The 27853-nt window shown below is 39.4% G+C and overlaps 2 protein-coding genes across 6 annotated transcripts; both read left to right on the top strand.

The window, feature by feature from the left end:
• The first annotated feature begins 4620 nt into the window (after window positions 1–4620).
• LOC143879503 (plasma membrane ATPase 4-like) lies at window positions 4621–20701 on the top strand. 4 transcript variants are annotated; one of them, XM_077381926.1, is made up of 15 exons: window positions 4621–4826; window positions 6045–6215; window positions 15029–15148; window positions 15283–15381; window positions 15513–15650; window positions 16473–16787; window positions 17070–17396; window positions 17488–17607; window positions 17697–17819; window positions 17924–18028; window positions 18133–18957; window positions 19226–19399; window positions 19488–19670; window positions 19768–19952; window positions 20318–20701. In XM_077381926.1, exons 2-15 carry the CDS (start codon window positions 6108–6110, stop codon window positions 20412–20414), a joined length of 2919 nt encoding a protein of 972 aa, XP_077238041.1. In that variant the 5' UTR covers window positions 4621–4826; window positions 6045–6107; the 3' UTR covers window positions 20415–20701. The 4 variants fall into 4 exon arrangements, with proteins under 4 accessions (XP_077238041.1, XP_077238040.1, XP_077238043.1 ...); XM_077381925.1 differs by lacking the exons at window positions 15029–15148; window positions 15283–15381; window positions 15513–15650 and adding exons at window positions 6679–6798; window positions 6930–7028; window positions 7163–7300 and having other exon boundaries at window positions 4622–4826; XM_077381928.1 differs by lacking the exons at window positions 15029–15148; window positions 15283–15381; window positions 15513–15650 and adding exons at window positions 6930–7028; window positions 7163–7300 and having other exon boundaries at window positions 4622–4826.
• Window positions 20702–22858: 2157 nt separating this feature from the next.
• On the top strand, window positions 22859–27731 carry LOC143879504 (FAD-dependent oxidoreductase family protein). Of its 2 annotated transcripts, none has more exons than XM_077381929.1 (9): window positions 22859–23085; window positions 23175–23232; window positions 23857–23965; window positions 24175–24319; window positions 25687–25738; window positions 25839–25985; window positions 26116–26227; window positions 27033–27159; window positions 27231–27731. In XM_077381929.1, exons 1-9 carry the CDS (start codon window positions 22934–22936, stop codon window positions 27697–27699), a joined length of 1371 nt encoding a protein of 456 aa, XP_077238044.1. In that variant the 5' UTR covers window positions 22859–22933; the 3' UTR covers window positions 27700–27731. The 2 variants fall into 2 exon arrangements, with proteins under 2 accessions (XP_077238044.1, XP_077238045.1); XM_077381930.1 differs by having other exon boundaries at window positions 22864–23085; window positions 27246–27731.
• Window positions 27732–27853: the final 122 nt, after the last annotated feature.

Here is a 27853-nt window from a genome sequence, read left to right as displayed (position 1 = left end):
AAAAAGTTGCTTCTGCATCCTCCCATAAATCGAAAAATTTAAACCCATACCCTGTAAATGAAAGGCGGAAAAATCCCCAAACAACTTTGGATCAAAAATCAATTCTCAAACAATACTTATCTTTATACAACATTAAAGGAAATGATAAAACAAACACACACTTTAAGAATACATGCTGTTACATGTTCAAATTCTCTTATGATCAGAAAATTTCTTACATGACAAATTTACATGCTCCAATATATGAACTGCACACACCAACAATTGAGAATCAAAATGAATCCTAAAAAATTATAGAAAAGAAAAAGAAGAACAATATAATTTGGTATGGGCAGAAATGTGAAAAGATATTACATCGTAAGCATTCCGTCACCCTTCTTCTTTCCGAACACTACCTTCCATGCCATTGGGTTGCTCCTTGGGTTTTTGAGCTTTTGCTAATCATGAGAAGTAAAAATAATACTCCACAAAACCTACATCCAATCTAAATCAAAAGATTAGAAAATCAATTCCTTAAAACAGAATAAAGATTAGATCTTCTTTCAAAAAACATTAAGAATATCACAATTTTTCCTCAAATTCCAAAATGGGGTTATCAACTGGTTAACAGGTCTAAATATGATTTAACCACTCTAATCCATAGTTAGCAAAACTCCATTTTAAACGACGTTTTTTTTTTTTTTTTTTTGAAAAAAACTCGTTTTATTGGTGTGCCATTTAATACTTGTTTAAAACTTTTACGATGCAAAAAAACTTTTTTTTTTCGATCGAACGTTTTAAACACATTTAAAATGCGTTTTAAACAAGTATTTTGACCAACTTTCCAATTTTACCCCCACCATATTTTGTAAATGAAAATTTTTTAAACTCATTTTCTTGTGTTTCCGTTTTTTAGTACATTTTTTTGAACCGGTACCGTATTAAACTCGAATTTTTGCCGTCCTGTTTTTTTGCCGAATCACGTTTTGCTAACTATGCTCTAACCTAAACAAGGTTATAAAATCTCGCCTGGGGATATCAAGTTCTCAACAGGATTACTGAGTCTCACCAGGGGTTTATTTTTGTGCCTCTACGGTATCAGACTGCATTAGACTGTCAATGCTTTGCTAGCCACAACCTCCCACCGCCTACTCAGGGCGAAGAGGAATGAGGAGGAACCAAAGATGACTTCCCTAAGCCTGTGCATTGTTATCAAGGGACAAGGTGCCAAGAAAGTCCCTTTTAAGGGAGTCCCATCCAAGGGTTTAATGTATATTGAAGCATACATCAATGAGAAGATGACTCGGGCTATGATCGATGCAGGTGCTACACACAACTTTATCTCGGAACAGGAGGCAAAGCGTCTGGCGTTGAAGCTCAAGAAAGATGACTGCTACGAATAAATTCTACGGACAATAATAATTTTCACAAGCCGAACGTAAGCATTTTCACAAGCCATAAGTAAGCAGTATAGACTCAAGGTGGCAACTGGGCCGTACTGGCCCGAGGCACGCCCGACACGGCACGACACGATTGCTACAGTGGGCAGTGCCGGGCTTAAGGTTTAGGCACACGGCACGAAAAGCGGCACGAAACGGCCCGGCACGACAAAAAAAGTGGAAAAAAGGCTCTATGTGGCTGTTTTCTCGTGCCGGCATGGCACGACATGGGCCACGGGCCGCGGGCCGTGTGGGCTGCAAAATTTCGTGCCGTGCCGGCACAGCACGGCCCGTTTGCCACCTTGAGTATAGACTCCCAATCTAACCAAGACTCAAGTCCTAACACAATCTTATTTGTATATTAAAATTTGTAAGCCTTAAATAATAAGTACAGGCTCACAATCTAACCAAAACTATTAACACAATCCTATTTGTATATTAAAATAGTTAATTTCGGCAGCTATTACAACTGAAATTGCACCTGATGCGCACACTTTGAACTTCAACTCTGTTGACTAAAAAGAGAGAGAGAGGTTTGTGTTTCTAGAGATTTTATACGGTGTAAGCCTTTATTGTCCCTTATTTTTCAAAAAGTACTGTATGGACCACACTATAGGATGATCCAAACCGTCCATATGATGGGCCATAACGTAAATAAGTTGTGCCCAAAAATCATTTCCATAGGAAGATCCTACCCCTACGATCTTAGAGGTTTTCATAATATGCAGTTCATCTATAGATCGGAGGGTTAGGATCATCCTATGGAAATGATTTTTTGGGCAAAACCTATTTACATTATGACCCATCATATGGACGGTTTGGATCATCCTAACGTTTTGAAAAATGAGGGACTATAGGGGCTTACACAGTATAAAATCTCGTGTTTCCAACCTTATGGTTGGTTACTTAACTATGATAATTTGTGTTATGAAAAAGTGAAAGTTATCCATAAGCTGCCTAACTTCATGTAAATGATCACTGTTGATAAAACTCATCACAAGAGAGAAGTTATAAGTATTTCAACTGACATTAGTGGCAGATAGCCGTAGTGCCAATCTCTTATGAGATCAGTAACTTGATTGATACATTCATGCCAAACACACAAAAAGCTGACCTTTTCTTTGAAGTATTTAAAACTATTGGGAGCAAGTTGTACTCATTCACAACCATCACATGCACCAACATTAACTATTGGTTGCTACTTCTCCATTTTATTGATATTTTTTATGCTAATCATAAAATGGAATGTACATAGCAAAAGGAAGAGTTTAAGCTAGATCGTCTCTTATAAAATGGACTATTGCTGAATCAAATATGAAGGGTGACACCTTTATTAGTAGGGGTGCACCTCGGGCAGGTTGGGTTAGGTTGAGGCCAACCCGAACTCGATCCGAACAACCATTTACTCAACCCGAACCCGAACCCGACCCGAGTTCCAACCTGACGAGGTTCAACCCGACCAGACCCGAGCAACCCTTTTTGCCAACCCGACCCAACCCGAGATTTTAAGCTTAAAAACTACAAAATTATTAAAAATTTCGTGTTGAACTCGGGTCGGGTTGCCCGAGCCCTCAACCCAAACCTGACCTGAACTCAACTCGGGTTGAGAAAATCCAACCCGAAACCGAACCCGACTTGAACTCAACCCAACCCGAGTTTTTTCCGGGTTGAACCGCCGGGTTCGGGTTGAGCCCGCCCGAGTTGCACCCCTATTTATTAGGTGCAGTACACCCGGACTCCATATAAAAACTTGTCCCTCTTAGTATGGTATTATTATTTATTTTTCCTTCTTAATTGTGACCTGAAGCAACCAGTCCTCCTTTACAACCCTCACATGCGAGATGGCATCTGCGAAATTCCTTCTCTGATGTACGCTACCAAATCCATGCAAGATGCCATATGTGAAATGCCTTCTATCAAATCTCTTCTATTTATAAAGGGTTTTGCTGGGTAGACTATGATAGTAACGAAAAAAACTTTAATGCTTTTCTCTCAAATGGCAATGCTATAAAAATCTGCTTTATACCCGTTTCATTTTAAATAGTATTTTTCTCAGTAACTCAATACACCTTTAGTTTATATCAGGAATGCTTGATGCCCATATTCACCATTCATTAAAATCACATGCTCTGTCTTTTCCTAGGGCTTGTGAGAGATTTTTGGAACCATACTAATTTTAGTTAAAGTCTTTAATAAATAATCGGTTTGGCTTGTTGTCATCATCTCAAACGAACAAGGCTTTTCGACTTTGATAATCGATTTTGAGTCCCGAGCTTCTTCCATTGTGTCTTCAAGTGTAACAAAGACTAATTTAGTATTTTAGGGATCTTATTAGGTAGCTGGAGTTATTCTAGCGCAAATACGCCTAATTTATTATTGAAAGATACCTCATTAGGTAGTTTGAGTCATTCAAGTGCCATCTATGTTGATTTTATAAAAAAATGACGTATTTACGCTGAGTCATTCAAGTGCAATGCATCATGTGATTCCATAATTCCCTCATTAAGTATCTTATTATGCTTACTTGTAGGCTAAAAAATGAACAAAACTTCGCTCCTTAACGTTGAGTAGGAAACTGCTCCATAATTCTACGTGAGCGACTAAGAGTCTTGCACGTTGAGGACTCTTTAACTCAAAAAATACTCAATTTTCATGAGGATCATTCTACTCCTAAACCCTTTAACCCAGCCATACTTTTAGGCGAATTTTTTTTATCTTTTGTGAGGACAATAGTACCCCTAAACCCTTTAACGCAACCAGGTTAGAAAAAGAGGCAAATTTATATGAATTCTCATTTTTCTTTTGTAAATCACAATGTGCACGTTTGGCCACTAGGAATTTATTTTAAGGAATGAATTCATGTTTTCCTTTTGTAAATCACAATGGCACGTTTGGTCGTCAGGATTATTATTATTTTTTTTTAAGGATTTTTTCTTTTTCCTAGAAAGCTTTTTTACAAGGAAAGACTGAGAGGAGAAAGATTATGTGGGTAAATCACAATGGCACGTTGGAGGAATAGGAAACCGGAAGGAGAAAAGGCGGCATAAAAAGAAAGTGTAACAGGGCAAAGGGTACGACTTTCTTAAGAAAAAAGTTAAAAAATTTTCATCCAAAGAGTGCAGGCTGTTTTAAAAGGGTTTAGGGGTACTATCGTCCTCAAGAAAGGTAAATTTTTTGACCTAAAAGTGTGGCTCGTTAGTTAGGGGTAGAATTGCGGAGCAGTTTCCTACTCAACATTGAAGAGCGAAGTTTTGTTCCAAAAGAATCTTGCCCAAGATTCCTATAAATAGAGCTGAGACTGAGAGAAGAAACACTTTTGGAGCGTCTCCCTCCGCAGCCTTGCGGGAAAGCATATCTCGTTCTTGCATCTCCAAATTCTCAGGCCTTTTTCCATCTATAGCGACTCTGGTAAAGCTCTCTCTCTGTGTCTCTCGTTTTAGGGGTTTTTGATGTATTCTTTTGGGGATTTTCATGTCTTTTCTTGGGCTTTTTAGTGCTTATTTTAGGGGTTTTTGATGTCTGATTTTGGACGTTTTCGTGTTTAATTTTGGTGGTTTTTCATGGCTGATTTTGGGGACTTTATTGTGGCTGTTTATGTTGGCTGATGTTTGGGGTTTTTTTTTTTGATCGGTTTTTTCATAGGTGATGTTTGATGTTTGGGGTTTTGGTGGGTGTTTTGTGTCTTATGTTGAGGTTTTTTTTTTTAATTTTTTATTTTGGGTGTGAGGCGGCGGGTGTTGATAGCTGTTTTGTGTTTTTCGTGGCTGATTTTGGGTGTTTTCATGGCTTTTTGAGTCGGGTTTCTCACGGCAGATTGTGACGGTTTTTCATATATTTTTTTAAGGTTTTCGTGGCTGATTTTGAGATTTTTTATGGCATATGACCTTTCAATTTAGACATTTTTACCCATATTCTGTACCTGGTATTGGAGACTCTGGAGTTTACTCTAAAAGATTGTTTTGCCACTTTTTGGACTTATCTAAATCAGTCTATTTGATAGGGCTTCCTTGTATCAAGTATCAACTAACATTCTAGGTCCATGCCATGCTGAAAAATGATGGGTCCCACCCATGAGCTTGATTGTGTGACCCACCTCATCACGTAAGCTAAAACAGTGGGACTCCACCTAATGCGTGTGCTTGAGCGGAGTTGGTGAGAGCCACCCTAAAATGGTGGGCCTTAACCTGTGCTTGGATTTGGGCAGAGATAGTGGGCTCTACCATATAAAAACATTATTGTGAAAATAGATGAAATGTGTATCATTTCACTTAATTGTGTAAGATGAAGGTCCCGCCCGTGCTTATGCTTCTGCATTCTTCAATGCTTGTGTCCCACTCTGTTACATAATAGTTAGATAGATATATGAACTTGGCTACACAATATGTCATTTACTTTATTTATCTTTACGAACCACATTTTTTTGGACCCATGTACAAGTGTACAACATGTAACCACTCTCCCTTCAAAAGAAGTTTTATTTCATTCTGCACGCCATCAGATTTAATCTTGAAGGTGGGAAAATGTGGGCCATTGCTTTACTTTGGTGATGAGTTTAGCCTTCCTCTTCTCACAATGTTAATGTTTTATGCCTCGTCATTTTTACAATGTTAATGTTTTCTGACTTAGGTGGGATTTCAAGCAAATGCAATTTGCAATTTAACCTGTGAAAGAGCTTAACTTCAAGTGAAGATGAAGAAAACTGTTTCGATGGTAATTCTGTTCTCTTCAACGGGAACGATGACTGGCAATGCTGCTATCATGACCTACCCTCTCACCTACCCTCTAAGGCAACATCAGGTTGGTTTCCGGTCATATTACTAGTCTCTCGTAGTAATATGTAGGTTGGTTTTCTTTTCTATTTGTCTCCTTTATTTTCTTTCTTCTCATGACCCCAAATGTTGCCCTCCGGCAGCAGCCAAGACTCCCTAAATAAGGAAGACGGATTCCTGTCAAAATATCTCCTTGTGTCATGTATGTTGGTTTTTAGTCTCTCTAGTAGTGTGAAGGTTGGTTTTCTTTGCTTCCCATATTTTAGAGAATATGAGCTTCCCATCTCTGTTTTGTTTGCAACTCTTCCTATTCTACGCATTCCTGACATGCGCTGTGAATATGAGCTTCCCCTTTCTGTTTTATTTGCGACTCTTCCTATTCTACAGCATTGCTAATTTATGCCCAGAAGCAACCTTCAGATTGCTTGGCTTCATCTTTGCTATATGTGAGGCTTGATATTTTGTTTCATAAATGTTTGATTTGTATATAGGAGCGGATACTCTTGGAGGAAGTATTCGAGCACTTGAAATGTACAAAGGAAGGTCTCTCCATGGAAGAAGGAGAGCAGAGGCTCCAGATCTTTGGCCCAAACAAATTAGAAGAGAAAAATGTGCAAAAATATAATCTTTCTAAACCTCATATTAGGGAATTTTGGTGCAACTGTCTAATTTTAGGGTGGAGAAATTGCCATTCTATTTTATTTAATTTTAGTCTTTTTTTTCCTTTTATTGATGGAAACAGGAGAGCAAGGTGCTCAAGTTCTTGGGATTCATGTGGAATCCTCTTTCATGGGTCATGGAAATTGCTGCTTTGATGGCTATTGGATTGGCAAACGGAGGGGTAGTACAATTTTTTTTTTTTTTTGTAATTTATGAAGATAGTTTTCTTTTTCTTTATTCAAATGTTTGGTTTCTATGATTGGTGTCATTACCTAAATTGTTTTATTTTACTTTTTGAAATTTATCTGTATTCAGGGCAAACCTCCAGATTGGCAAGACTTCGTTGGTATCGTGGTTTTGCTGATCATAAACTCCACCATCAGTTTCATTGAGGAGAACAATGCCGGTAATGCAGCAGCTGCTCTCATGGCTGGTCTTGCTCCCAAGACCAAGGTAACTCATCTAACGCCCTCTCCACGTTATTTGCAACTCTAATCTGACCCATGAGTGGGACCCACTTTCTACAATGACTCATGGGTGGGGCCAAATTTGAATTTTGTACTATGCTCCAATCTCCCACGCACAATGATTGGAACTAGCAATCTTTTGCCGGGTAATTGGAAGATCCTAACTGTCAATCAATGGAATCTCACTTGAAGCTTTAGATCAGATAGCAAGGATCATTTGGTTAGCAGTCCTAGGAAAATCCTTTCCAAAGAATGACCCTAAACCTCCGATCTATAGAGGTGATACAAGAGTTAGGTTCATTCTATGGAAATGATTTCCGGGGCACAACCTATTTATGTTGTGTCCCAACAAATGAACGGTTTGGATATTCCTATGAAGTGGGCCATACATTACTTTTTTGAAAAATACTGGATTTTAGGGCCACACCCCACACCCTATAAAATCTCGTGGAAATGATATTTCCATCCCCTGCAAAAGGTCTCTATTTTAGGGAAAAGACAAACATATGTGGGTCCAAATTGTCATTTCATATTTAAGCAAAGACATAAAAAAGGAAATAATATCAGCACAACCACGTTTAAATAATTTACTAAGCATGTCTTTTCTTTCTTAGTTGTATTGGAGAGCTTTTTGGGAACTCTAATAACCTTTGACAGTTCTATAGATAATAAAAAATAAGAAGGGTTAGTACAATTATTAAAACATGATTGTTTTGATATTTTATATATGACAAAATCATTTGTCAATTGCTAAAAAAAAACCTATAACATTTGCTTGGTTGTGTTTTGTTACGTCGTGAGCTCAGGTGCTTAGAGACGGGAGATGGAGCGAGCAGGATGCCGCGATCCATGTACCTTTTAACTCTGCTGTTTATATGCCCGAAGCTCTCAATATCCATCCTAAGCGCTATCTTCAAGTAATAAAGCTTTTACCCTTCATATGTGAAACCTGCAAGCTTTTCCTTCTGTTTGTCATTTTTGTACCATAATTATTTACAATCCATGCATTTAGCCAAATTGTCACTATATCTTGCCATCTTTTTTAGGCACACTTTTTAGCATGTCAAAGCCTGGCGGATGATATTTCTGCATCAGCATATGAAGGAAAAGAAATATATCTGCAAAGAAATCTGTTAACAGCCTCCTCAATCTACCAGGCAATATTCCACACAACTTATTGGGATTCTATTTGCCAGTAACTGCTCAAAATCTCATCCTTTAGATCAGTTTTGGTGGTCATGTTTTATTTCTTGCTCAATTGTGTAAGCGGAGCAGCACATGTTATACAGCATTTTCTAACATCAGAAACCGTTATGGATTCTTTAGGCGGAGTTTGTATGTCAGTTATTTGACAAAGACTCACATCCAAATATCCAATAATTAAAATTTATTTCACACATCGAGATGGAATCTAATCAATTAAAGAAAGAGTTTCTATTAGAAAATATAGGACACTGATCTCAGTGGTCAATTATATTCAGTATCATATCAGATCTTCACACACACGGTTGGGTAGTAGAAGTGTAGAACTGCCAAAGTATCAGGTTGTATGTTTCGAGTGTTGAGCCATTTGCAAATCTCTTCGAAATGATTCTCAGTTTCTCACTGTTGAGGAATGGGGTGATACTCATATGTTTGCGCGAGTATAAAATTTCAAAGAAATAAATGCCATTTGAGTAAAAAAAAGTCTTGTGAAACAAATGTTGTCAATACATCCTTGCTTTCATCCCCGTCCAAAACAGAAAGTATTGTTTCAATTTTGATTTTCTGAACAGGATTCAGTACAGATATAGAGTAGCATTCTTTCATGGAGAATGCCACGAGGATGAATTCGGTCTGAGTGGAAACTGATGATGAATTTTCAGAAGATCATTATTCAGAATCCTGATTTTGATTTAACTTGAATTTTAGTTTTCAAATATAATTTTGGCATACCTTTGTATCTTATTTTAAATGATATGCAGGGGAATACAGTGCAGTGATAATCTGTTTAGGTGCCAAAGCCAAAATGCTTCCAGAACTCTAAGGGAAACTCCCTCTGAGGACATGCAGAGGTGTTGTTACTCACCTACAGTTACCTAAAGATGCAGAGTAAGATCAACTATTTATTTTTGCGTTTAATGTAAGTTTATCTTTTACTTTTATTTTTTAAAGTTCATTTTCCAAAATCATTTGTTGCAGAGAAGAATATGGAGACTATAGTCCCTCCATCTTATCGGATGCATGGTGTGCAGTTCAAGGGCCCTTCAGTATGATTTTGGGCTCGACATGGAACTGGGGGTCATCAAATTATTTGTCAACTATCTCTTCAGAAGAAGCTTCAACAGCCCTTGAAGAGCTCATACCAAAAGCATCTGCCATTTATCCAGGTATAAGCAAGTGGGCTTTCAGAGAAGCAAGGGCGGGAGTGAGGGCGATGCGCCTTTAACTGATCTTGGATCGCTTCCACTTATGGGTTGTGTGGATGATGCTGTTGGTGGTAACTCGAAGTGTAGATACTGGTTGATTGGAGGGCTTGGTTCTAGAGGCCTGCTTTACCATGGTTGGCTTGGAAAATTGATGGCCCAAGCTGTGATTTCTTGTAATGAAGATGTACTCCCTCCTGAGTTGACCTCATGGAAGAAGCTGAAATGATTAATCTATAATGATTTATTACATTGTCTCTGTTTCAATTGCCAATTAGCCCAGCCACCTCAAAACACCATGGGTTCAATACTTCAAAACGAAAGTTTACATGGATTCGGTAAACCAAATCCTCACTTCTTTAATTCGTTAAGATGGTGTTTGGATCTATGGAAAAATTATGGAATTTTTTCCATGGAAAATAATATTTTGTGGGAAAAAAATTCCAAGGTCTAGTAGGTTTGCAATTTTCCTTGAAAACAAAGAAGATTTTCAATTTTGGGAAAACTTTCCTTTGAAAATGTGTTTACCAAATGCTGGAAAATTTTGTTTTTTCTTTCAATCAAAGAGTATTCTATAAGATAATTCATTTTACATGGTTTGGGTAATATGTTTTCGGCGCTGATAAATTCACCCCCAATTAGTCCCAAGTTCACCATCTTTTAACAGAGATGTTAAACATTTTTACCGGCTAAGTAAATTTTGCCAAACGACCCCTAAACAACCCATCAGGGTCTACCATTCATATCTTCAAGAAAGCAATGAGGATCCCGCGGATCTTCTATTTTATCTCTTCCATATAGTTATCTTTATCTCTTGGGCCTTGTTCGTTTGAGATTGTAACAACTGGTTGGGAGCCCTAAACCTATTATTGGATTATTGGACTCAATACTTTGAGTCCAATAATCGGTTTGAGGCCCACAATCGGTTTTCACAAGCTCAAACAAACGGGCCTTAGGATAGATATCTTGCTATCCTTATCTTTCTTTTTTAGATATCAAACTCATCCTTACCTTTGCAAGAATCAAAACACTTGGAGTAAGCTGAAGGAAAAAATAGCTCCATGTATGTCATGATTTTGGACTACAATCATGTATATAGCACGGTTCTATTGGGGAGAATGGATTCAGTCCTCAAACAAGTTAAAATGCACAAACCTCTCTGAATTAATCTCAGGACAAGCTCGTCGATATAGTGGCTGCTGAGAAGACAAAAGATTCAGGAAACACGATTTCTGTTGGACACCTACCAACTCAAGTTCAAAGCATTTCCAACATACAATGAGCGAAATTTTCAAGCTCCATTCTACACACTCACTGGAAGTAATACATCTTCAATCCAACAGAGAACAACCTTGAATGGAATTCACAGACTTTCATCACATTGTTCTCAGGCCAAATTACGGAACAGGCTTCAATTATTAGAGACAAACTCAACCCGGTCTCTTGATAGAACTGTCAGTTTAATAAAATCAGAACCTCAACACTATGACCAAACCTCATTTCTATATTTAAGCTAACTGAGCAAAAGGCGGAAATCTTGTTGTCTTTCACACAACTTTAGACAAACTTTAAGCATACAATTTCAACACACCCAAAGATGGGTGTAATTGCACAGAATCTTCTGAACCATGTGCAATCGTCCTCAATAGAATCTTGCTCAACTTCAATGACCTCCGGGAGGCTTCTTCCCAGTTTTTTTTTTTAACTGAACTTTAGCTCAAACACAAATCCAGATCCTTGTAAAGAATGAGCATGCACATGCAGTACCAGAAACTTTCAAATCATTAATAACTCTTCTTCTTCACCACATAGCCAAATTCTCATTTTAGCTCAAAGGAATACTCAATTTCTCAGTTGAATTGAAAGATCCGACGGGCTCAAAAAACAAAACACGAATTTTCTGTCTGGTAACTGTTGGATAATTTGAGGTACTCTTTGTGATAGAAAACAGAAACTGATGCTTCAAGGCGTGATATCACTGTCCTTAAGACAAGATTTGCCCCCACCAGTAGTATGCACAGGGGATCTGCGAATTGCCTCCAAGATACAATGAAGCCTAGTAGGGAAGCCCTACTAATGTTTGATGACGCCTCGCACTACCGGAATCAAACCCGAAATGCCCTTCCAAAATTTCAAAGCTTAGAGAAATTTCTAGATACTGTTTCTGCAGAAGAACAACATCTAGAACAGTAAACAAAAGAAAAAAACAGTATGTAGAAATACTTGTGGATTTTGTAGGAGTGTAGAAGAGGGTTTAAAGTCTATCAGAATTGCCAATTTGTTTCTATGTTTTGAAATGGCTGAATTCTGCACATTTTATAGACCACCCGGTGTCTTTTCTGTCTGAAAAAACACCTCTATAGGGCACCTTTCCAGAAGTTTGAAATCTGACCGTTAGATCGCACCCATTTGATATCGAACGGTCCTGATCGATCTTAGAGGTGACTGTTGGTTTGAGTAAAACCTCTCTCTAACCCCGTCATCGTTAGATCAGCGGATCGCACCCCCTTGGGTCTTGACCATCGGGGGAAGAGACACAACCCATTTGACCACACTCCTTGACCGTTGGAGTACTGGGCCCGCTGAGCCGACCGTTAGGCCTGAGTTGAAGCCCAACTAAACTGAACCATTCGGCACTAGGCTTGATCGGCCTACGAACCGTTCGGCCCACCTTCATCTTGATCCAACGTTCCAGATCAAATCTGAAAAAATTAAAGGCTCCAATCGCTCCTCACGACGATGCGTACGCAACAAAGTGCAAAGTGCGCCTAAAAAGCACCACTATGCGCCCTATTGCCCACGCCGCGCGCAAGTGTGCGAACGGTGCGTTGCACCGTCCCGCGGGTCCAACATGGGTTCAACCCAATGTGCAATCAAACAAGTAGTAGAGAAGTGTAGTGCTTTATAAGCTCTTCTCTTTCCTTTCTCTCATTCGGTATGAGACTATCTTTTCAACTACACTTCTACATCCTTTTGTAAAAGGCAAATCTTTCCAAGAAAACATTTTCTTTTTCCCAAACGCTTTTGATAAAATATTTTCCAAAACACTGAAACATGCAAAATACATGATTTTGAAAATCCAAAATCACTAACAGTAACTCCTTTCAACCAAGTGGAACTACAACCGTTAGACTTTAGTACTTGTTAAAATATCAGAAACTAATGGTGTCACAGTCGTTTCAACAAGCAACAAGCATGCACATCAGCTCCACTGTCGATTTTCTCATTCACATGAATATGAGCTACAATCAGGTAGTCCTTAGAAGCCTATTCAATATCCTTACCTTCAAAGATTCCAAGGCAGTTCGTCCAATACAGTGGTTCTAGTATCAACAAGAGGTGATGAAATGGAAATCAATCCAACAGCTCACATGAACAACAGTCTTGCAAAATTAATTTCATCTTTCAGGAATTTTGAACAGCAGCTCAAGCATGCAAAGTGATGGAGGTGAATCATGTCCATGCAGAAAAAACAAAAAACGGCAACTAGCTGATTACAGTGAAAACCCACATCTACCTCTTCTTTGGAGATCGAAACAGATCAGTAGGTCGTGAATATAAAGTCTCAAGGGACGTTTGAAGCATACCTCAGTCTTAGAATTGTAGTTTGTTAAGTGAAATCCACCAAAATTCTGGATCCGATCAAGAATTCTAGATCAAATTTGGCCGTGGCTTGTCTGAAGCACATATCCGATCTAGATCTTTGAGATTAATGCCGTTTTAAATTTTTAAACACAATATCTATATATGTTTCAAGGTCTGGTAAACGAATTTAAAGAAAATTTGTCAGGGATTTTCATTCCATAATGCTGCAAATAGCTAAAAGATCTAGATCTGAGTCTCGGTGGGGTGGCTCTCGAGGATTCCAACAGTCCACAGGGTACTCGCTCATCTTTGCACAATTCGGTCTGTTGTCTTATACATTTCCTGTGAATTTTACCAGATCTGACAAATCACAGAACTGAGATAAGTTTTACACACAGAAATGGAGAGTCGAGAGGGATCTTGACCTTCCTCTTCCTGAGAGATGCAATCCCCTTCTTGACCTACCTCTGCCATCAGATTTCACCTGACCCTAGGGAAGCTATGCCGGAGAATGATCGGGACCCATGGAGGTATGCCGGAAAACAGATTGGAGAGGTTAGTAATGGAGACTAATCAAGAAACCCTTAATTATCTTCAACTCAAATTTTGCTACTTTTTTTGCTTACTTGGACTGACCCGAATGACAATCCGCGTAACTTAATTTACCGCTTGAGCTAGCAATTTTGTTGATTTTCCTAAACCTAAGGTGGCACGTCAAAAAGTAGGCCCAAAAGTGCTTTTCGGATGACCGGCTCCGTAGCCACAAGCCCCTAACAACCTTCCTTTTTCTTTTAAACAACCACGCGTGAACCGGTCAAGCTAAGCTACGCGAACCACATATACCTAAAATAAAAAAGAAGGAACAAGAGCTATGGGCTTATAAAGGGGAAAAAGCTCTCTTTCCTGTTTAGCCTTCTGTTGTTGTTTTTTTCTCCTTCTCGTTGTAGTAGATCTTTCCACGTGTTCTTCCGGCTGCCAATATGGCTACCGACAGAGCCATTAGCCTGGAAGAGATCAAGAATGAGAATGTCGATCTCGTAAGAAAAATCAATCTTTCTTGCTTTTTCATTCATGTTTGGTAGCTTTTTTCATGATTTTCCTCCCCATCCTTTCATCATCATCTTATTTGTTACATGAATTCATCTTTCATCCGTCTTCAACACGTAAAAGAGTTAGAGGATCGATTTTTTTTTAAAAAAATTACTCAACTCAACTAAGCCTTTATCCAAACTAGTTGGGGTCGGCTAATGAATCCTTTAGAAAATTTTCATGAGGAAGGTGAAAGGATCTATCCAGCTCAAATTGACTAAGTCTAATCCAAAAGTTGTTTTTTTTTTTAATTCCAAAAGTTGGATCTGCTATGTCGGTTTTTTGTCTGTTTCTCTTCTTTTATGATATCTTCCTATGTTTTCTTTAATATGATACAATAGCTCTTGAAAAGTTTCTAAAAGAGTACAGCTTAAGAAGTACGGATATTTGGAAATATTTACATATTTTAGAGAATATGAGCTTCCCCTTTCTGTTTTGTTTGCAGCTCTTCCTATTCTACGCATTTCTAACATGCGCCGTGAATATGAGCTTCCCCTTTTTGTTTTATTTGCGACTCTTCCTATTCTACAGCATTGCTAATTTATGCCCAGAAGCAATCTTCATATTGCTTGGCTTCATCTTTGCTATATGTGAGGCTTGATATTTTGTTTCATAAATGTTTGATCTGTATATAGGAGCGGATCCCCTTGGAGGAAGCATTTGAGCAATTGAAATGTACAAAGGAGGGTCTCTCTACGGACGAAGGAGAGCAGAGGCTCCAGATCTTTGGCCCAAACAAATTAGAAGAGAAAAATGTGCCAAAATATAATCTTTCTTAACCTCATATTAGGGAATTTTGGTGCAACTGTCTAATTTTAGGGTGAAGAAATTGCCATTCTATTTTATTAAATTTTGTTCTTTTTTTTTTTCCTTTTATTGATGGAAACAGGAGAGCAAGGTGCTCAAGTTCTTGGGATTCATGTGGAATCCTCTTTCATGGGTCATGGAAATTGCTGCTTTGATGGCTATTGGATTGGCAAACGGAGGGGTAGTACAATTTTTTTTTTTTGTAATTTATGAAGATAGTTTTCTTTTTCTTTATTCAAATGTTTGGTTTCTATGATTGGTGTCATTACCTAAATTGTTTTATTTTACTTTTTGAAATTTATCTGTATTCAGGGCAAACCTCCAGATTGGCAAGACTTCGTTGGTATTGTAGTTTTGCTGATCATAAACTCCACCATCAGTTTCATTGAGGAGAACAATGCCGGTAATGCAGCAACTGCTCTCATGGCTGGTCTTGCTCCCAAGACCAAGGTAACTAATCTAACGCCCTCTCCACGTTATTTGTAACTCTAATCTGACCCATGAGTGGGACCCACTTTCTACAATGACTCATGGCTGGGGCCAAATTTGAATTTTGTACTATGCTCCAATCTCCCACACACGATGATTGAAACTAGCAATCTTGTGCCGGATAATTGGAAGATCCTAACTGTCAATCAATGGAATCTCACTTGAAGCTTTAGATCGGATAGCAAGGATCATTTGGTTAGCAGTCCTAGGAAAATCCTTTCCATAGAATGACCCTAAACCTCTGATCTATAGAGGTGGTACAAGAGTTAGGTTCATTCTATGGAAATGATTTCTGGGGCACAACCTATTTATGTTGTGTCCCAACAAATGAACGGTTTGGATATTCCAATGAAGTGGGCCGTACATTACTTTTTTTTAAAATACTGGATTTTAGGGCCACACCCCACACCCTATAAAATCTCGTGGAAATGATATTTCCATCCCCTGCAAAACGTCTTTATTGTAGGGAAAAGACAAACATATGTGGGTCCAAATTCTCATTTCATATTTAAGCAAAGACATAAAAAAGGAAATGATATCAGCACAACCACGTTTAAATAATTTACTAAGCATGTCTTTTCTTTCTTAATTGTATTGGAGAGCTTTTTGGGAACTCTAATAACCTTTGACAGTTCTATAGATAATAAAAAATAAGAAGGGTTAGTACAATTATTAAAACATGATTGTTTTGATATCATTTACATATGACAAAATCATTTGTCAATTGCTAAAAGGAAACCTATAACATTTGCTTGGTTGTGTTTTGTTACGTCGTGAGCTCAGGTGCTTAGAGACGGGAGATGGAGCGAGCAGGATGCCGCGATCCTTGTTCCAGGCGACGTGATAAGCATCAAGCTAGGAGACATCGTGCCCGCCGACGCTCGGCTTCTGGAAGGGGACCCATTAAAGATCGATCAGTCCGCACTCACCGGAGAGTCCCTCCCTGTCACCAAGAACACAAGTGACGAAGTCTTCTCTGGCTCCACCTGCAAACAAGGTGAGATCGAGGCTGTCGTCATTGCCACCGGAGTCCACACATTCTTTGGGAAGGCAGCCCACCTTGTCGACAGCACCAACCAAGTCGGACATTTCCAAAAGGTCAGTCCTTCCATTTGTGAAACAACCGATTGCTCCAAAAGCTGAAGCTATTACTATTAGAGTTGGTGTTATTTAATCATTTATACTTCAACACTCTCCAGTCACATGTGACTGATGTGAGTCCAATAACTGGTTTTTGGGTTCACAATCTGTTGTCATAATCTTAAAAAAAAACAGGTCCTAAGCTAGTAGAGTTGAAGTTATTTAATCATTTATGCTTAAACACCATGAGAGGGAGAGAGAGAATAGTGCTAATTTGTACTGGGTGTGGTGTTGTTGCAGGTCCTTACCGCCATTGGTAACTTCTGTATCTGCTCTATCGCAGTGGGCATGCTGGTGGAGATCATCGTCATGTACCCGATCCAGCAACGTAAATACAGAGACGGGATTGATAATCTGTTAGTGTTGCTCATTGGTGGTATTCCGATTGCCATGCCCACTGTCTTGTCGGTGACCATGGCTATTGGTTCTCACCGCCTGTCTGAACAAGGTGCAATCACCAAGAGAATGACCGCCATTGAGGAGATGGCCGGGATGGACGTCCTCTGCAGTGACAAGACCGGGACTCTCACCCTCAACAAGCTCAGCGTTGATAAGGCCATGATTGAGGTCAGCTTGAATGATTCAATGGTTTGGATAGATCGTGGTGGTGCCAATATTATGATTTGAATTAATATTGGATTGAATTTCTTGGTTGCAGGTGTTTGTGAAGGACATGGATAAGGATACAGTGGTTCTGATCTCCGCCAGGGCTTCGAGAATGGAAAACCAGGATGCCATCGACGCTTCAATCGTTAACATGTTAGCTGACCCTAAGGAGGTATTTGCCTTAACTGGTTAGTATTTACCTTAATTTGTTACATATAGACATGGATATGAGTTCCTTTTTGTTTGTTGTGTGCATCTCAGGCACGAGCAGGAATCCAGGAGGTGCACTTCCTGCCCTTCAATCCCGTAGATAAACGAACAGCTATCACCTACATTGACTCAGATGGTTCATGGCATCGTGCTAGCAAGGGCGCACCGGAACAGGTAAACCTCTTCTGTACTTCTTCGCTAATAATTCTATACACCACCCATATGTGCCTATACTAAATCCCCATTTGTCCTCTTTGTTTTTTTATGTCTTAAATCAGATCATTGAGCTTTGCAATCTAAAGGACGATGCTAGGAACAAAGTCCATGCAATTATTCACAAGTTTGCCGATCGCGGCCTTCGTTCTTTGGGCATTGCTAGACAGGTTTGTTTTCAAATTTAACCACGAATTTTTTACAGGTTGTATCGAATTTGAACTTGAAATGTGATGATTGAACTTGAAATGTGATGATGAATTTACCTCCTCAGACGGTGCCGGAGAAAAATAAGGACAGCGCTGGAGGGCCATGGCAATTCGTGGCTCTGCTTCCTTTGTTTGACCCACCAAGGCATGATAGTGCGGAGACCATTCGCCGGGCACTCCACCTCGGCGTCAACGTGAAGATGATCACTGGTGACCAGCTTGCCATTGGCAAGGAGACTGGGCGCAGGTTGGGCATGGGCACCAACATGTACCCTTCCTCCTCCCTCCTTGGCCAAAGCAAGGATGAGTCTATTGCTTCCATCCCCGTTGAGGAGCTTATTGAGAAAGCCGACGGCTTTGCCGGAGTCTTCCCAGAACACAAGTATGAGATAGTTAAAAAGTTACAGGAGAGGAAGCACATATGTGGCATGACCGGAGACGGTGTCAATGACGCACCGGCATTAAAGAAGGCAGACATTGGAATTGCGGTGGCAGATGCTACGGACGCAGCTCGGGGTGCATCTGACATCGTCTTGACGGAGCCAGGCCTGAGTGTCATTGTTAGTGCTGTTCTTACAAGCAGGGCCATCTTCCAAAGGATGAAGAACTACACCATTTATGCGGTTTCAATCACAATTAGGATTGTGGTGGGATTCATGCTCATCGCTCTCATTTGGAAGTTCGACTTTTCTCCATTTATGGTCTTGATCATTGCCATCCTCAATGACGGAACGATAATGACCATCTCTAAGGACAGAGTGAAGCCCTCACCCATGCCAGACTCGTGGAAGCTTAAGGAGATCTTTGCCACTGGCATTGTCCTTGGAACCTACCTTGCCGTCATGACCGTCATCTTCTTCTGGGCTGCTGCTGATTCTGATTTCTTCACTGTAAGTTTTTAAATTCACACCTATCAATTTCTTAAACAACTAATTACTCCAAAAGCTTAAGATGATAGAGTTTGTGTTATTTAATCATTTATACTTTAAACACTCTCCTTCATGTGTGGCCCCTCTTTTTTTGCATGTGGATTTTAATATCAAGGAGATGTTTAGTTTTGAACCCATGACTTGCCCTGTTGGTGTTATTTAAACATTTATACTCCTACACAATTAGTCTGGATGGTTTTACTCCATGTAATGGTGAATTTATTTGCAGGAGAAATTCGGTGTGAGATCGATCAGGAAAAACAAAGATGAACTGACGGCAGCTCTCTATCTTCAAGTGAGTATCGTTAGCCAGGCACTCATCTTTGTGACTCGGTCCCGGGGCTGGTCATTCATCGAACGCCCAGGCTTCTTGCTTGTTGCTGCTTTCGCCATTGCCCAGTTGGTGAGTCTAGTATTCTCTTATCAATGCAAGATGGTAGCCCAGGAAAAACTCAACTCACAGAGGAGAGCGATTTGTTCTGTTTTTTCAGATTGCGACACTTATAGCTGTTTACGCCAAGTGGGGGTTCGCAAGGATCCAGGGCATTGGATGGGGATGGGCTGGTGTCATCTGGCTGTACAGTATTGTCTTCTACATTCCACTTGACATTCTCAAATTCATGATCCGCTACGCCTTGAGCGGCAAGGCCTGGGATAATATGATCCAGAACAAGGTAAATGTTTTTTTACTTGCACTCCTTTGGCCTCAAATATACAAGGCAAATTCAACTTGTTCGTGCTTTACTTACTCACTTCTACTAACACTCGCAGACGGCCTTCACAACAAAGAAAGATTATGGAAAGGGAGAGAGGGAGGCTCAGTGGGCCCTGGCTCAGCGCACCCTCCACGGCCTGCAGCCACCACCAGAGCAATCGGGACTCTTCAACGACAAGAACAGCTACAGAGAATTGTCTGAGATCGCAGAGCAGGCAAAGAGACGTGCCGAAGTCGCAAGGTATGAATCATATGATTTTCTGGTAAGCCCATGACAAAAGTGGGTTCACCATATGATCTCCCGTTTGATCTGAGGGCCCGCCCTGGAAAGATAACATAACCCCAACAGTCCCCTGACCCAAATAACCCCACGAGTGTGATCAATTGACAGTGGATAAGTGTAGAGAAAGGCCGACTAAGGAGCATAAGTCGGGATCAAATGGTTAGGATTGTAGGGTCATGGGAATTTTTGCCATGGCCTAGGTGGGCCCCAGATGAAAACCCTGGATCATCATACAACAACCATATATTTTCTTTTAGTAGTACTAGCTAGTAGGGATGCAGAATAAAGTGGCTGATTTTAGTGATACTTGTGGGTGATTGCAGGCTAAGGGAGCTTCACACGCTCAAGGGACATGTGGAATCGGTGGTGAAGCTGAAGGGACTGGACATTGAGACCATCCAACAGCACTACACAGTTTGATTGAAAGAAGAATAGGTTTGAAGGTAGAGAAAAAGAATGGCTGGGGAAGAGAGAGAAGGGATGAACATTTTGTTTTTTGTTTTTTCTTTCTTTTCTTAGGGGATGTAAGTTGCAAATGCTACTCGACTTAGATCACCGGAGGCACACAAAAAAGGCAAAAACAAAACAAAACAAAAGAGAAAGAGGGCAGTCTTAAATCCAACCAGCAAGTAACCAAATCAAATGAATGAGGCTGTCTTCTTTTTCTTCATTATTTTTTTAATATATGCCTCTCTCTTTTCCCCCTCTATTATTGTGTCTACTCTCTGTCTCTTTCTCTATATGCTTCCATTCCATGATCCTTGTGCAAGGATTATTTCCTGTGTGCATTCGCATGAAAAAAAAATTAATGGGTATTTTTTATCTTTAAAGACTGAGGGTAAGTGGATTCAATAGGGGTGACAAGAGATCCATCACCAAGGCATTGGCTAAGCTTCTACCCAAGGCACGGTCATGGTCTACATAAATGAGTGAGGCTCTACGAATGCTACAGGAGGTAGTGTGTTGAATGGTAGGTGGTTTGGATGTGAGGTCCACGAGACAAATCCTAGCAAATAGAAGCTTTGTTCCTTTAACAGACACCTCATTGAGCTCAAGGGGCATATCAACGAGACTATCAATAAGGAAGAGAACATATTTCCTCTATAGGTGAAGAAGGAGATCACGGAGTTTGAACCAGACCGGAACAAGAGGGGGAGTCTAGATCTGAGGGAGTGAAGGGAACCACATGAAAAGTCTAATAGAGGATGATGCAAAGGAGCAAGTAGAGGAGCAGAGAATCCTATTCATGTCAACATTAGAGAAGAATTTGAAGTTGTTTTAGCACCCTGGTGCATCTGAGAAAGAAATTGAGTGAAAGATTACTAGAACTTCAATTAAGTGAGATTTAGAATCCATAAATATACTACAGTAGGTTTCCAAAGTACTTACATGGATGATCTTCGACACCTAAAGAAAACAAAAGTCCACTATAGGCCAAAAGGCCATGCACACCCAACATTAGTCATTAGACACATCATGCACATGTATGGTGATTGGGGAATATTAACCTCGCCATGGAATGCTTCAGTTTTAAGAATTTAGGATAGAGGAATGATAAAATGAAGTTGGAGTGGTTCGATTTCCTTTCTCCTTGGGTGTTTTCTTGTTTTTGTTTTGTTATCCTGTCCTTTGAAAATTGAGGGTGGTCCATCTCAGTCTGCTTCCTTCTTTAATGAAATCATCTTGCCATAAAAATAAAAATAAATGATAAAATGAAGGTACTACTTTCAAAAAACCATCTACAAGGGTGTCTCTATTTGCACACCCCACATTAGTCATTAGACACATCATGCACATGTATGGTGATTGGGGAATATTGGCCTCGCCCCGGATTGCTACAGTTTTAAGAATTTAGGGTAGAGGAATCACAAAATGGGCCCTTGCAAAAAAAAACCATCTACAAGGGCGCCCTTGCTTGTCAAATATCAAAAAGTGCATTTATTGTTCCTTTGTCTTTTCCTTTTTTTTTATGACATAGGTATCCCCACCCCAATTTTTAGAGTGGGATTATTCCCTACCAATGCGCACAATCACCTATAAACCATGCGCATCGGGTAAGCCCGGAGGGATTCAAACTCGCGTCAATGGGAGCATACCCATGACTTAAAGCCGAAGAGCCACATCCGTATGGATTTTTGTCTTTACATTTGTATGCGCCATTGTCATGTTTCTCTATGCACTAATAAATGCACTTCATGGAAATTGACCAATGGGGGTACCCTTGTAATTGGTTTTTACAAGGGTGCCCTTCAGTCTATCATTAGGATATATGTGGTTCCCATTACCATGGACTGATCTAACACCTTGAGCAAGGAGCCATTATTTCTGGTTTCCCCAAACAATTTTAGTCACAGTTTTGTTTTGTTTTTTGTTTTTTTCACTTATGGCCTTGGTGAAGGGGCTAGGAACATCGATCAGGGTGGACTTGAGGACGAGTAACAAAATAACTTTAGGAAAAATTGCCAATGCGGGACACCAAAATACGAGAATTGCAAATGGGGGACACTTTTTTGAAAAATTAAAAATGGGTGGTCGAAAAAGGGGTTATCTGGTCTGAAAAGGGGTTATCAAGTACGTAAACAGTGAGAACCTAACCAAAATGTCCTAGAGGTTATAAGTCTAAAAAGGGGTTATAAAGTACGTAACCAGAGATTATCAAGTTCATTAAGACTTGATAAACCCTGTTAGACTTGATAACCCCTTGTGAGACTCAATAACCCTGTTGAGAACTTGATATCCCCAAGTGAGATTTCAAAATAGTGTACCCCATGGGTAATTCTCATCCCCATTTGCAATTTTTCCGTAACTTTACCCAGACACATCACATATTCAACGACAGAAATTCATTGATTGGACGGCTAGGATTGTCGAATCGTTCAATCTGCATAGGTATATACTAGAGTCCCCTAGACGAAAATGTTGAGAGAGAAGAGAAAGTTATGAACCTGGTGTTGGACCCAGTACGGTTGTGGTTCGAGCCGAGGATGCGACGAGACACTATCCTGGAGTCCCAGTTGGGAAGGAAGAGGAAAACCTCAATCTCCAACCCTCTGCACTCTTCTTCTCTTTCCTCTTCTTCACAACCTCTCAGGTTGGGTTTCAATCTTCTTCTTTCTCATTTTATTTTGGGGTGTATGTATGTATGCGAGTGAATGAATGTCTATTCGTTTGGAAGGACAGATATGCAGTGCTCGGTGCTGGTTTTGCTGGATTATCCGTCGCATGGCATCTCTTACAGGTCTCTCTCGGGTCCGTTCCTGCTGTTTGTGAAAAGGCGTCAATGGAATATAGTTTATATTTACCTTGTTATTTCCTTTAGAGCAGATACTACTTGTAATTGGATGTAAGATGATGTGAGAGTTTTTTCATGGTGATTGTTATTACCTTACCTATGTTAACAGTTCCTAATATGAAGTTTCTACTCTTACTAAGATACAGATTATAGGAACTTGGTTCTTCAAATTTCTATTTCCGTGGTATGCTATTTTCCTAAGCCACAGGAACTCAAGACAGATGCTTTATAGTTTAAGGGTGCATTCATATGTGCGCCCAGATTGTAATTTGAGTGCAATTTAGGGTTTAGATTTTGCAATCTAAGCATTTACACCCAGATTGCAATTTGAGTGAATCTAAATAATTGCAATTTGATTTGTAATCTAGGGTGCGCTTGGGTGTACACGCTAATTTCAATTTGGGCCTTTCTAGATTGCAGTTTTTACACAAACCGCAATATAAGAAGGCCCAATTTCCACTCAAATTGCAAGTGAGTTGCAATGTTGCACACCCAACTGATAAAAAATTGAACAACCCAAATTGCAATGAACATAAGAATGTACTCCAATGACTTTCTACTACTCTACAGAATAGTTCCAAGGAGTCACGTTTATGCATTGATATCTATGATGAAGTTGGCATTGGCGGCGGAGCATCTGGGGTCGCCGGAGGACTACTTCATCCGTACTCCCCGAAAGGTGTCCCTCATTTCTACTTTTCGAATTAGGGCATGGCACAGTAGAACTTCACTTGACAGTGCACATCACATCATATACATTTCTTTCTATTTTCAATTTTCAGGGGATTTTATTCTTCTTCGCAAGCTTTTTCCAGATTAATTAATGTAATGGTGTTAGTCAGGGAAATAATATATTTTGCTTGGAATTTCCGTACTGCAAACTGGCAGCTAAACTTCTTTGGAGGGGAGCTGAATGTTGGAAAGAGTGTCTCGAGCTATTAAGAATTGCAGAAGCAGCTAAGAATGCAAGAACTTCAGACAGGGGAGGTCAAGATTTAGTACATGAGTCTGATGAAGTATTAGTTTGGAGAAGGTCAGTAATCTTGGGGGGCATCTTGTCCCAGCCCAATTATAATAAATTGTCACTTTTCAAAACAAAAAAAAAAGAACTTTGGAGAAGGTTTGCTATCTATTCTGTATTATACATAGTTATTTCCATCTTCCTGTTTAAATATTAGGTTGGCTGAATTTTAGTGGCACAAAAATTTTGCATATTATGTACTGAATCACATTTTGTCATTCATGAAGTTATTAACTGGTTACATGAAGTTTAACAAGATGAATCAGTTACGACTTAAAACTGAAGAAAGTAACAACTTATTTATGAATTCTGTGATGATTCAGAATCTAAGCTGGAGATGGTTGTGAAAGAGCCAGTTAGAAGGTGGCTATAATCTTCTCAAATTCTAAGCTAGAGGATGTTATTGAGAAAATTGTAAATCAGATATGGGCTGGACTCTGCTTTGATGGAAACAGCCTAATTATCATAACTTGGGGTATGGAAATATTTTGAAATCCAGGGATTGGGAGTGGATGACTAGTCAATTTATTTTAAATTTAAATCTACTATAAATGACAAAAGTACTTTACGTGGGTGCTCACAGGGCTTTATGGACCTATGCAAGAATTAGAACATTGTAGGGCAAATTATGTATAACCTTGTCCCTATCTAGTTGATCAGCACTCCTTTGACTAGCCTGGGTCGATAAAAAATGCTGCATCAATTATTGAATCGCCCATTTCAACAGGGTTTTACCTTGGGCGAGTTCTTCTCCAATCAAATACGACTATGAACTGAACTATTGGCGAGTCATGCGAAGGATGTAGAATATTTACTGCATGTGCAACAAACCATTTTTGGGTAGGAAAAATTAATCTCCAAGCCATTTTCTTCAACCTACATCCATTCTAGCAATTCTAGTGTACAAATCAAATAAGAAATTCTTTTTTATGTAATTAAACAGGGAGCGACGCATATTCAAGAGTGAATCAAATTGATCTCTTCATCACCTACTCGTTTTAGCGTTTTTCTTGAATTACCATTTTCGGATGAATATGCATGTATAATTTGCGTGCTCAGAACTGCTTTGGGAAACATATATTCATTTCTCAAGGTCAAGGGTCAATGGGCTTGATAAGAAGTAGCTTTGTTTCTCAGGAAAAATATGCTGCACATCTTATGATGGAAAGATAACTTATCTTCTTGAACTTATTCAACTTTTATGTTGCTCTGAAATAGATCATTGATTGCATTCAACTAAATTTGATAGGTTGCTCTTATTATAGTAGGGATTTGGGGAAAAGCTGTGCTGTCCCATTCTTTTTAGTGTTGGAAACTTGTCTGCATGGATCAGCCAGTGGCTCTAGACTGATGCTTCTGATGACATTTAAACCTTGCAGGGGTATCTTAAGACCTGCAACAGCTTTGAAGAATGTGGATATATTGAAGGAGGTAAGTTTCTCCAAACTTATTGATAGAAATTTCAGATGGCTTTTTCCTTGAAATTTAATTTTGTAAGTGATCTGGATTGCCTGTTATTTCAAATAATTAGAATGCTCAGAACTGCCTTGGGAGTTGCAGAATAGAATTCATAGATAAGGATGCTGCCCGAAATCTTGTCCCTGATCTCTGTGTACCTTTTAACTCTGCTGTTTATATGCCCGAAGCTCTCAATATCCATCCTAAGCGCTATCTTCAGGTACTAAAGCTTTTACCCTTCATATGTGAAACCTGCAAGCTTTTCCTCCTGTTTGTCATTTTTGTACCATAATTATTTACAATCCATGCATTTAGCCAAATTGTCACTATACCTTGCCATCTTTTTTTAGGCACTCTTTTTAGCATGTCAAAGCCTGGCGGATGATACTTCTGCATCAGGATATGGAGGAAAAGAAATATATCTGCACAAGAAATCTGTTAACAGCCTCCTCGATCTAGCAGGCAATATTCCACACAACTTATTGGGATTCTATTTGCCAGTAACTGCTCAAAATCTCACCCTTTAGATCATTTTTGGTGGTCATGTTTTATTTCTTGTTCAATTGTGTAAGCGGAGCAGCACATATTATACAGCATTTTCTAACATCAGAAGGCGTTATGGATTCTTTAGGTGGAATTTGTATTTGTTTCAGTTATTTGACAAAGACTTACATCCGAATATCCAATAATGAAAATTTATTTCACAGATCCAGATGGAATCTAATCAATTAAAGAAAGAGTTTCTATTAGAAAATATAGGACACTGATCTCAGTGGTCAATTATGTTCAGTATCATATCAGATCTTCACACACAGTTGGGTAGTAGAAGTGTGGAACCACCAAAGCATCAGGTTGTATGTTTTGAGTGTTGAGCCATTTGCAAATCTTCGAAATGATTCTCAGTTTCTCACTGTTGAGGAATGGGGTGATACTCATATGTTTGTGAGTATAAAATTTCGAAGGAATAAATGCCGTTTGAATAAAAAAAAGTCTTGTGAAAGCAAATGCTGTTAATACATCCTTGCTTTCATCCCCGTCCAAAACAGAAAGTATTGTTTCAATTTTGGTTTTCTGAACAGGATTCAGTACAGATCTAGAGTAGCATTCTTTCATGGAGAATGCCACGAGGATGAATTCGGTCTGAGTGGAAACTGATGATGATTTTTCAGAAGATCGTTATTCAGAATCCTGATTTTGATTTAAGTTGAATTTTAGTTTTCGAATATAATTTTGGCAACCTTTTTATCTTATGTTAAATGATATGCAGGGGAATACAGTGCAGTGATAATCTGTTTAGGTGCCAAAGCAAAAATGCTTCCAGAACTTTCTGGGAAACTCCCTCTGAGGACATGCAGAGGTGTAGTTACTCACCTACAGTTACCTAAAGATGCAGGGTAAGATCAACTATTTATTTACACATGTAATGTAAGTTTATCTTTTACGTTTTTTTATGTTCATTTTCCAGAATCATTTGTTGCAGAGGAGAATATGGAGACCATAGTCCCTCAATCTTATCCGATGCATGGTTCGCTGTCCAAGGCCCACGTAGTATGATTTTAGGCTCGACATGGAACTGGGGATCGAGAAATTATTCGCCAATTGTCTCTGCAGATGAAGCTTCAACAGCCCTTGAAGAGCTCATACCGAAAGCGTCTGCCATTTATCCAGGTATAAGGAATTGGGATTTCAGAGAAGCGAGGGCGGGAGTGAGGGCCATGCCACCTTTAACTGATCTTGGATCACTTCCACTTATGGGTTGTGTGGATGATGCTGTTGGTGAGAACCCTAAGTGTAGATACTGGTTGATTGGAGGGCTTGGTTCTAGGGGCTTACTTTACCATGGTTGGCTTGGAAAATTAATGGCCCAAGCTGTGATTTCTTGTAATGAAGATGTACTCCCTCCTGAGTTGACCTCATGGAAGAAGTTGAAATGATTTAAGGAAATAATCTATCATGATTTATCAAATTGTCTCTGTTTCAAATGCCAATTAGCCTAGCCACCTCAAAACCATGGCTTCAAAACAAAAGTTTTCATGGATTCGATAAACCAAATCCTGACTTATTTAATTCGTTAAGATGGTGTTTGGA

The sequence above is a fragment of the Tasmannia lanceolata genome, unplaced genomic scaffold (assembly GCF_043159265.1).
Source record: "Tasmannia lanceolata isolate RefF3 unplaced genomic scaffold, GAP_Taslan_0.1 ptg000006l, whole genome shotgun sequence".
Taxonomy (NCBI): Eukaryota; Viridiplantae; Streptophyta; class Magnoliopsida; order Canellales; family Winteraceae; genus Tasmannia; species Tasmannia lanceolata.
This window is presented reverse-complemented; position numbering and strand designations above follow the sequence as displayed.

Bases quoted from the DNA above. Each gene is read 5' to 3' on its own strand.
- LOC143879503 (XM_077381926.1), top strand. From the start codon at position 6,108: ATGAAGAAAACTGTTTCGATGGTAATTCTGTTCTCTTCAACGGGAACG. The intron at 17,397-17,487 runs GTCAGCTTGAAT...TCTTGGTTGCAG, and splicing joins TTGATAAGGCCATGATTGAG to GTGTTTGTGAAGGACATGGA. The intron at 17,820-17,923 runs GTAAACCTCTTC...GTCTTAAATCAG, and splicing joins GCAAGGGCGCACCGGAACAG to ATCATTGAGCTTTGCAATCT.
- LOC143879504 (XM_077381929.1), top strand. From the start codon at position 22,934: ATGAACCTGGTGTTGGACCCAGTACGGTTGTGGTTCGAGCCGAGGATG. The intron at 23,233-23,856 runs GTCTCTCTCGGG...ACTACTCTACAG, and splicing joins TCGCATGGCATCTCTTACAG to AATAGTTCCAAGGAGTCACG. The intron at 26,228-27,032 runs GCAATATTCCAC...AATGATATGCAG, and splicing joins CAGCCTCCTCGATCTAGCAG to GGGAATACAGTGCAGTGATA.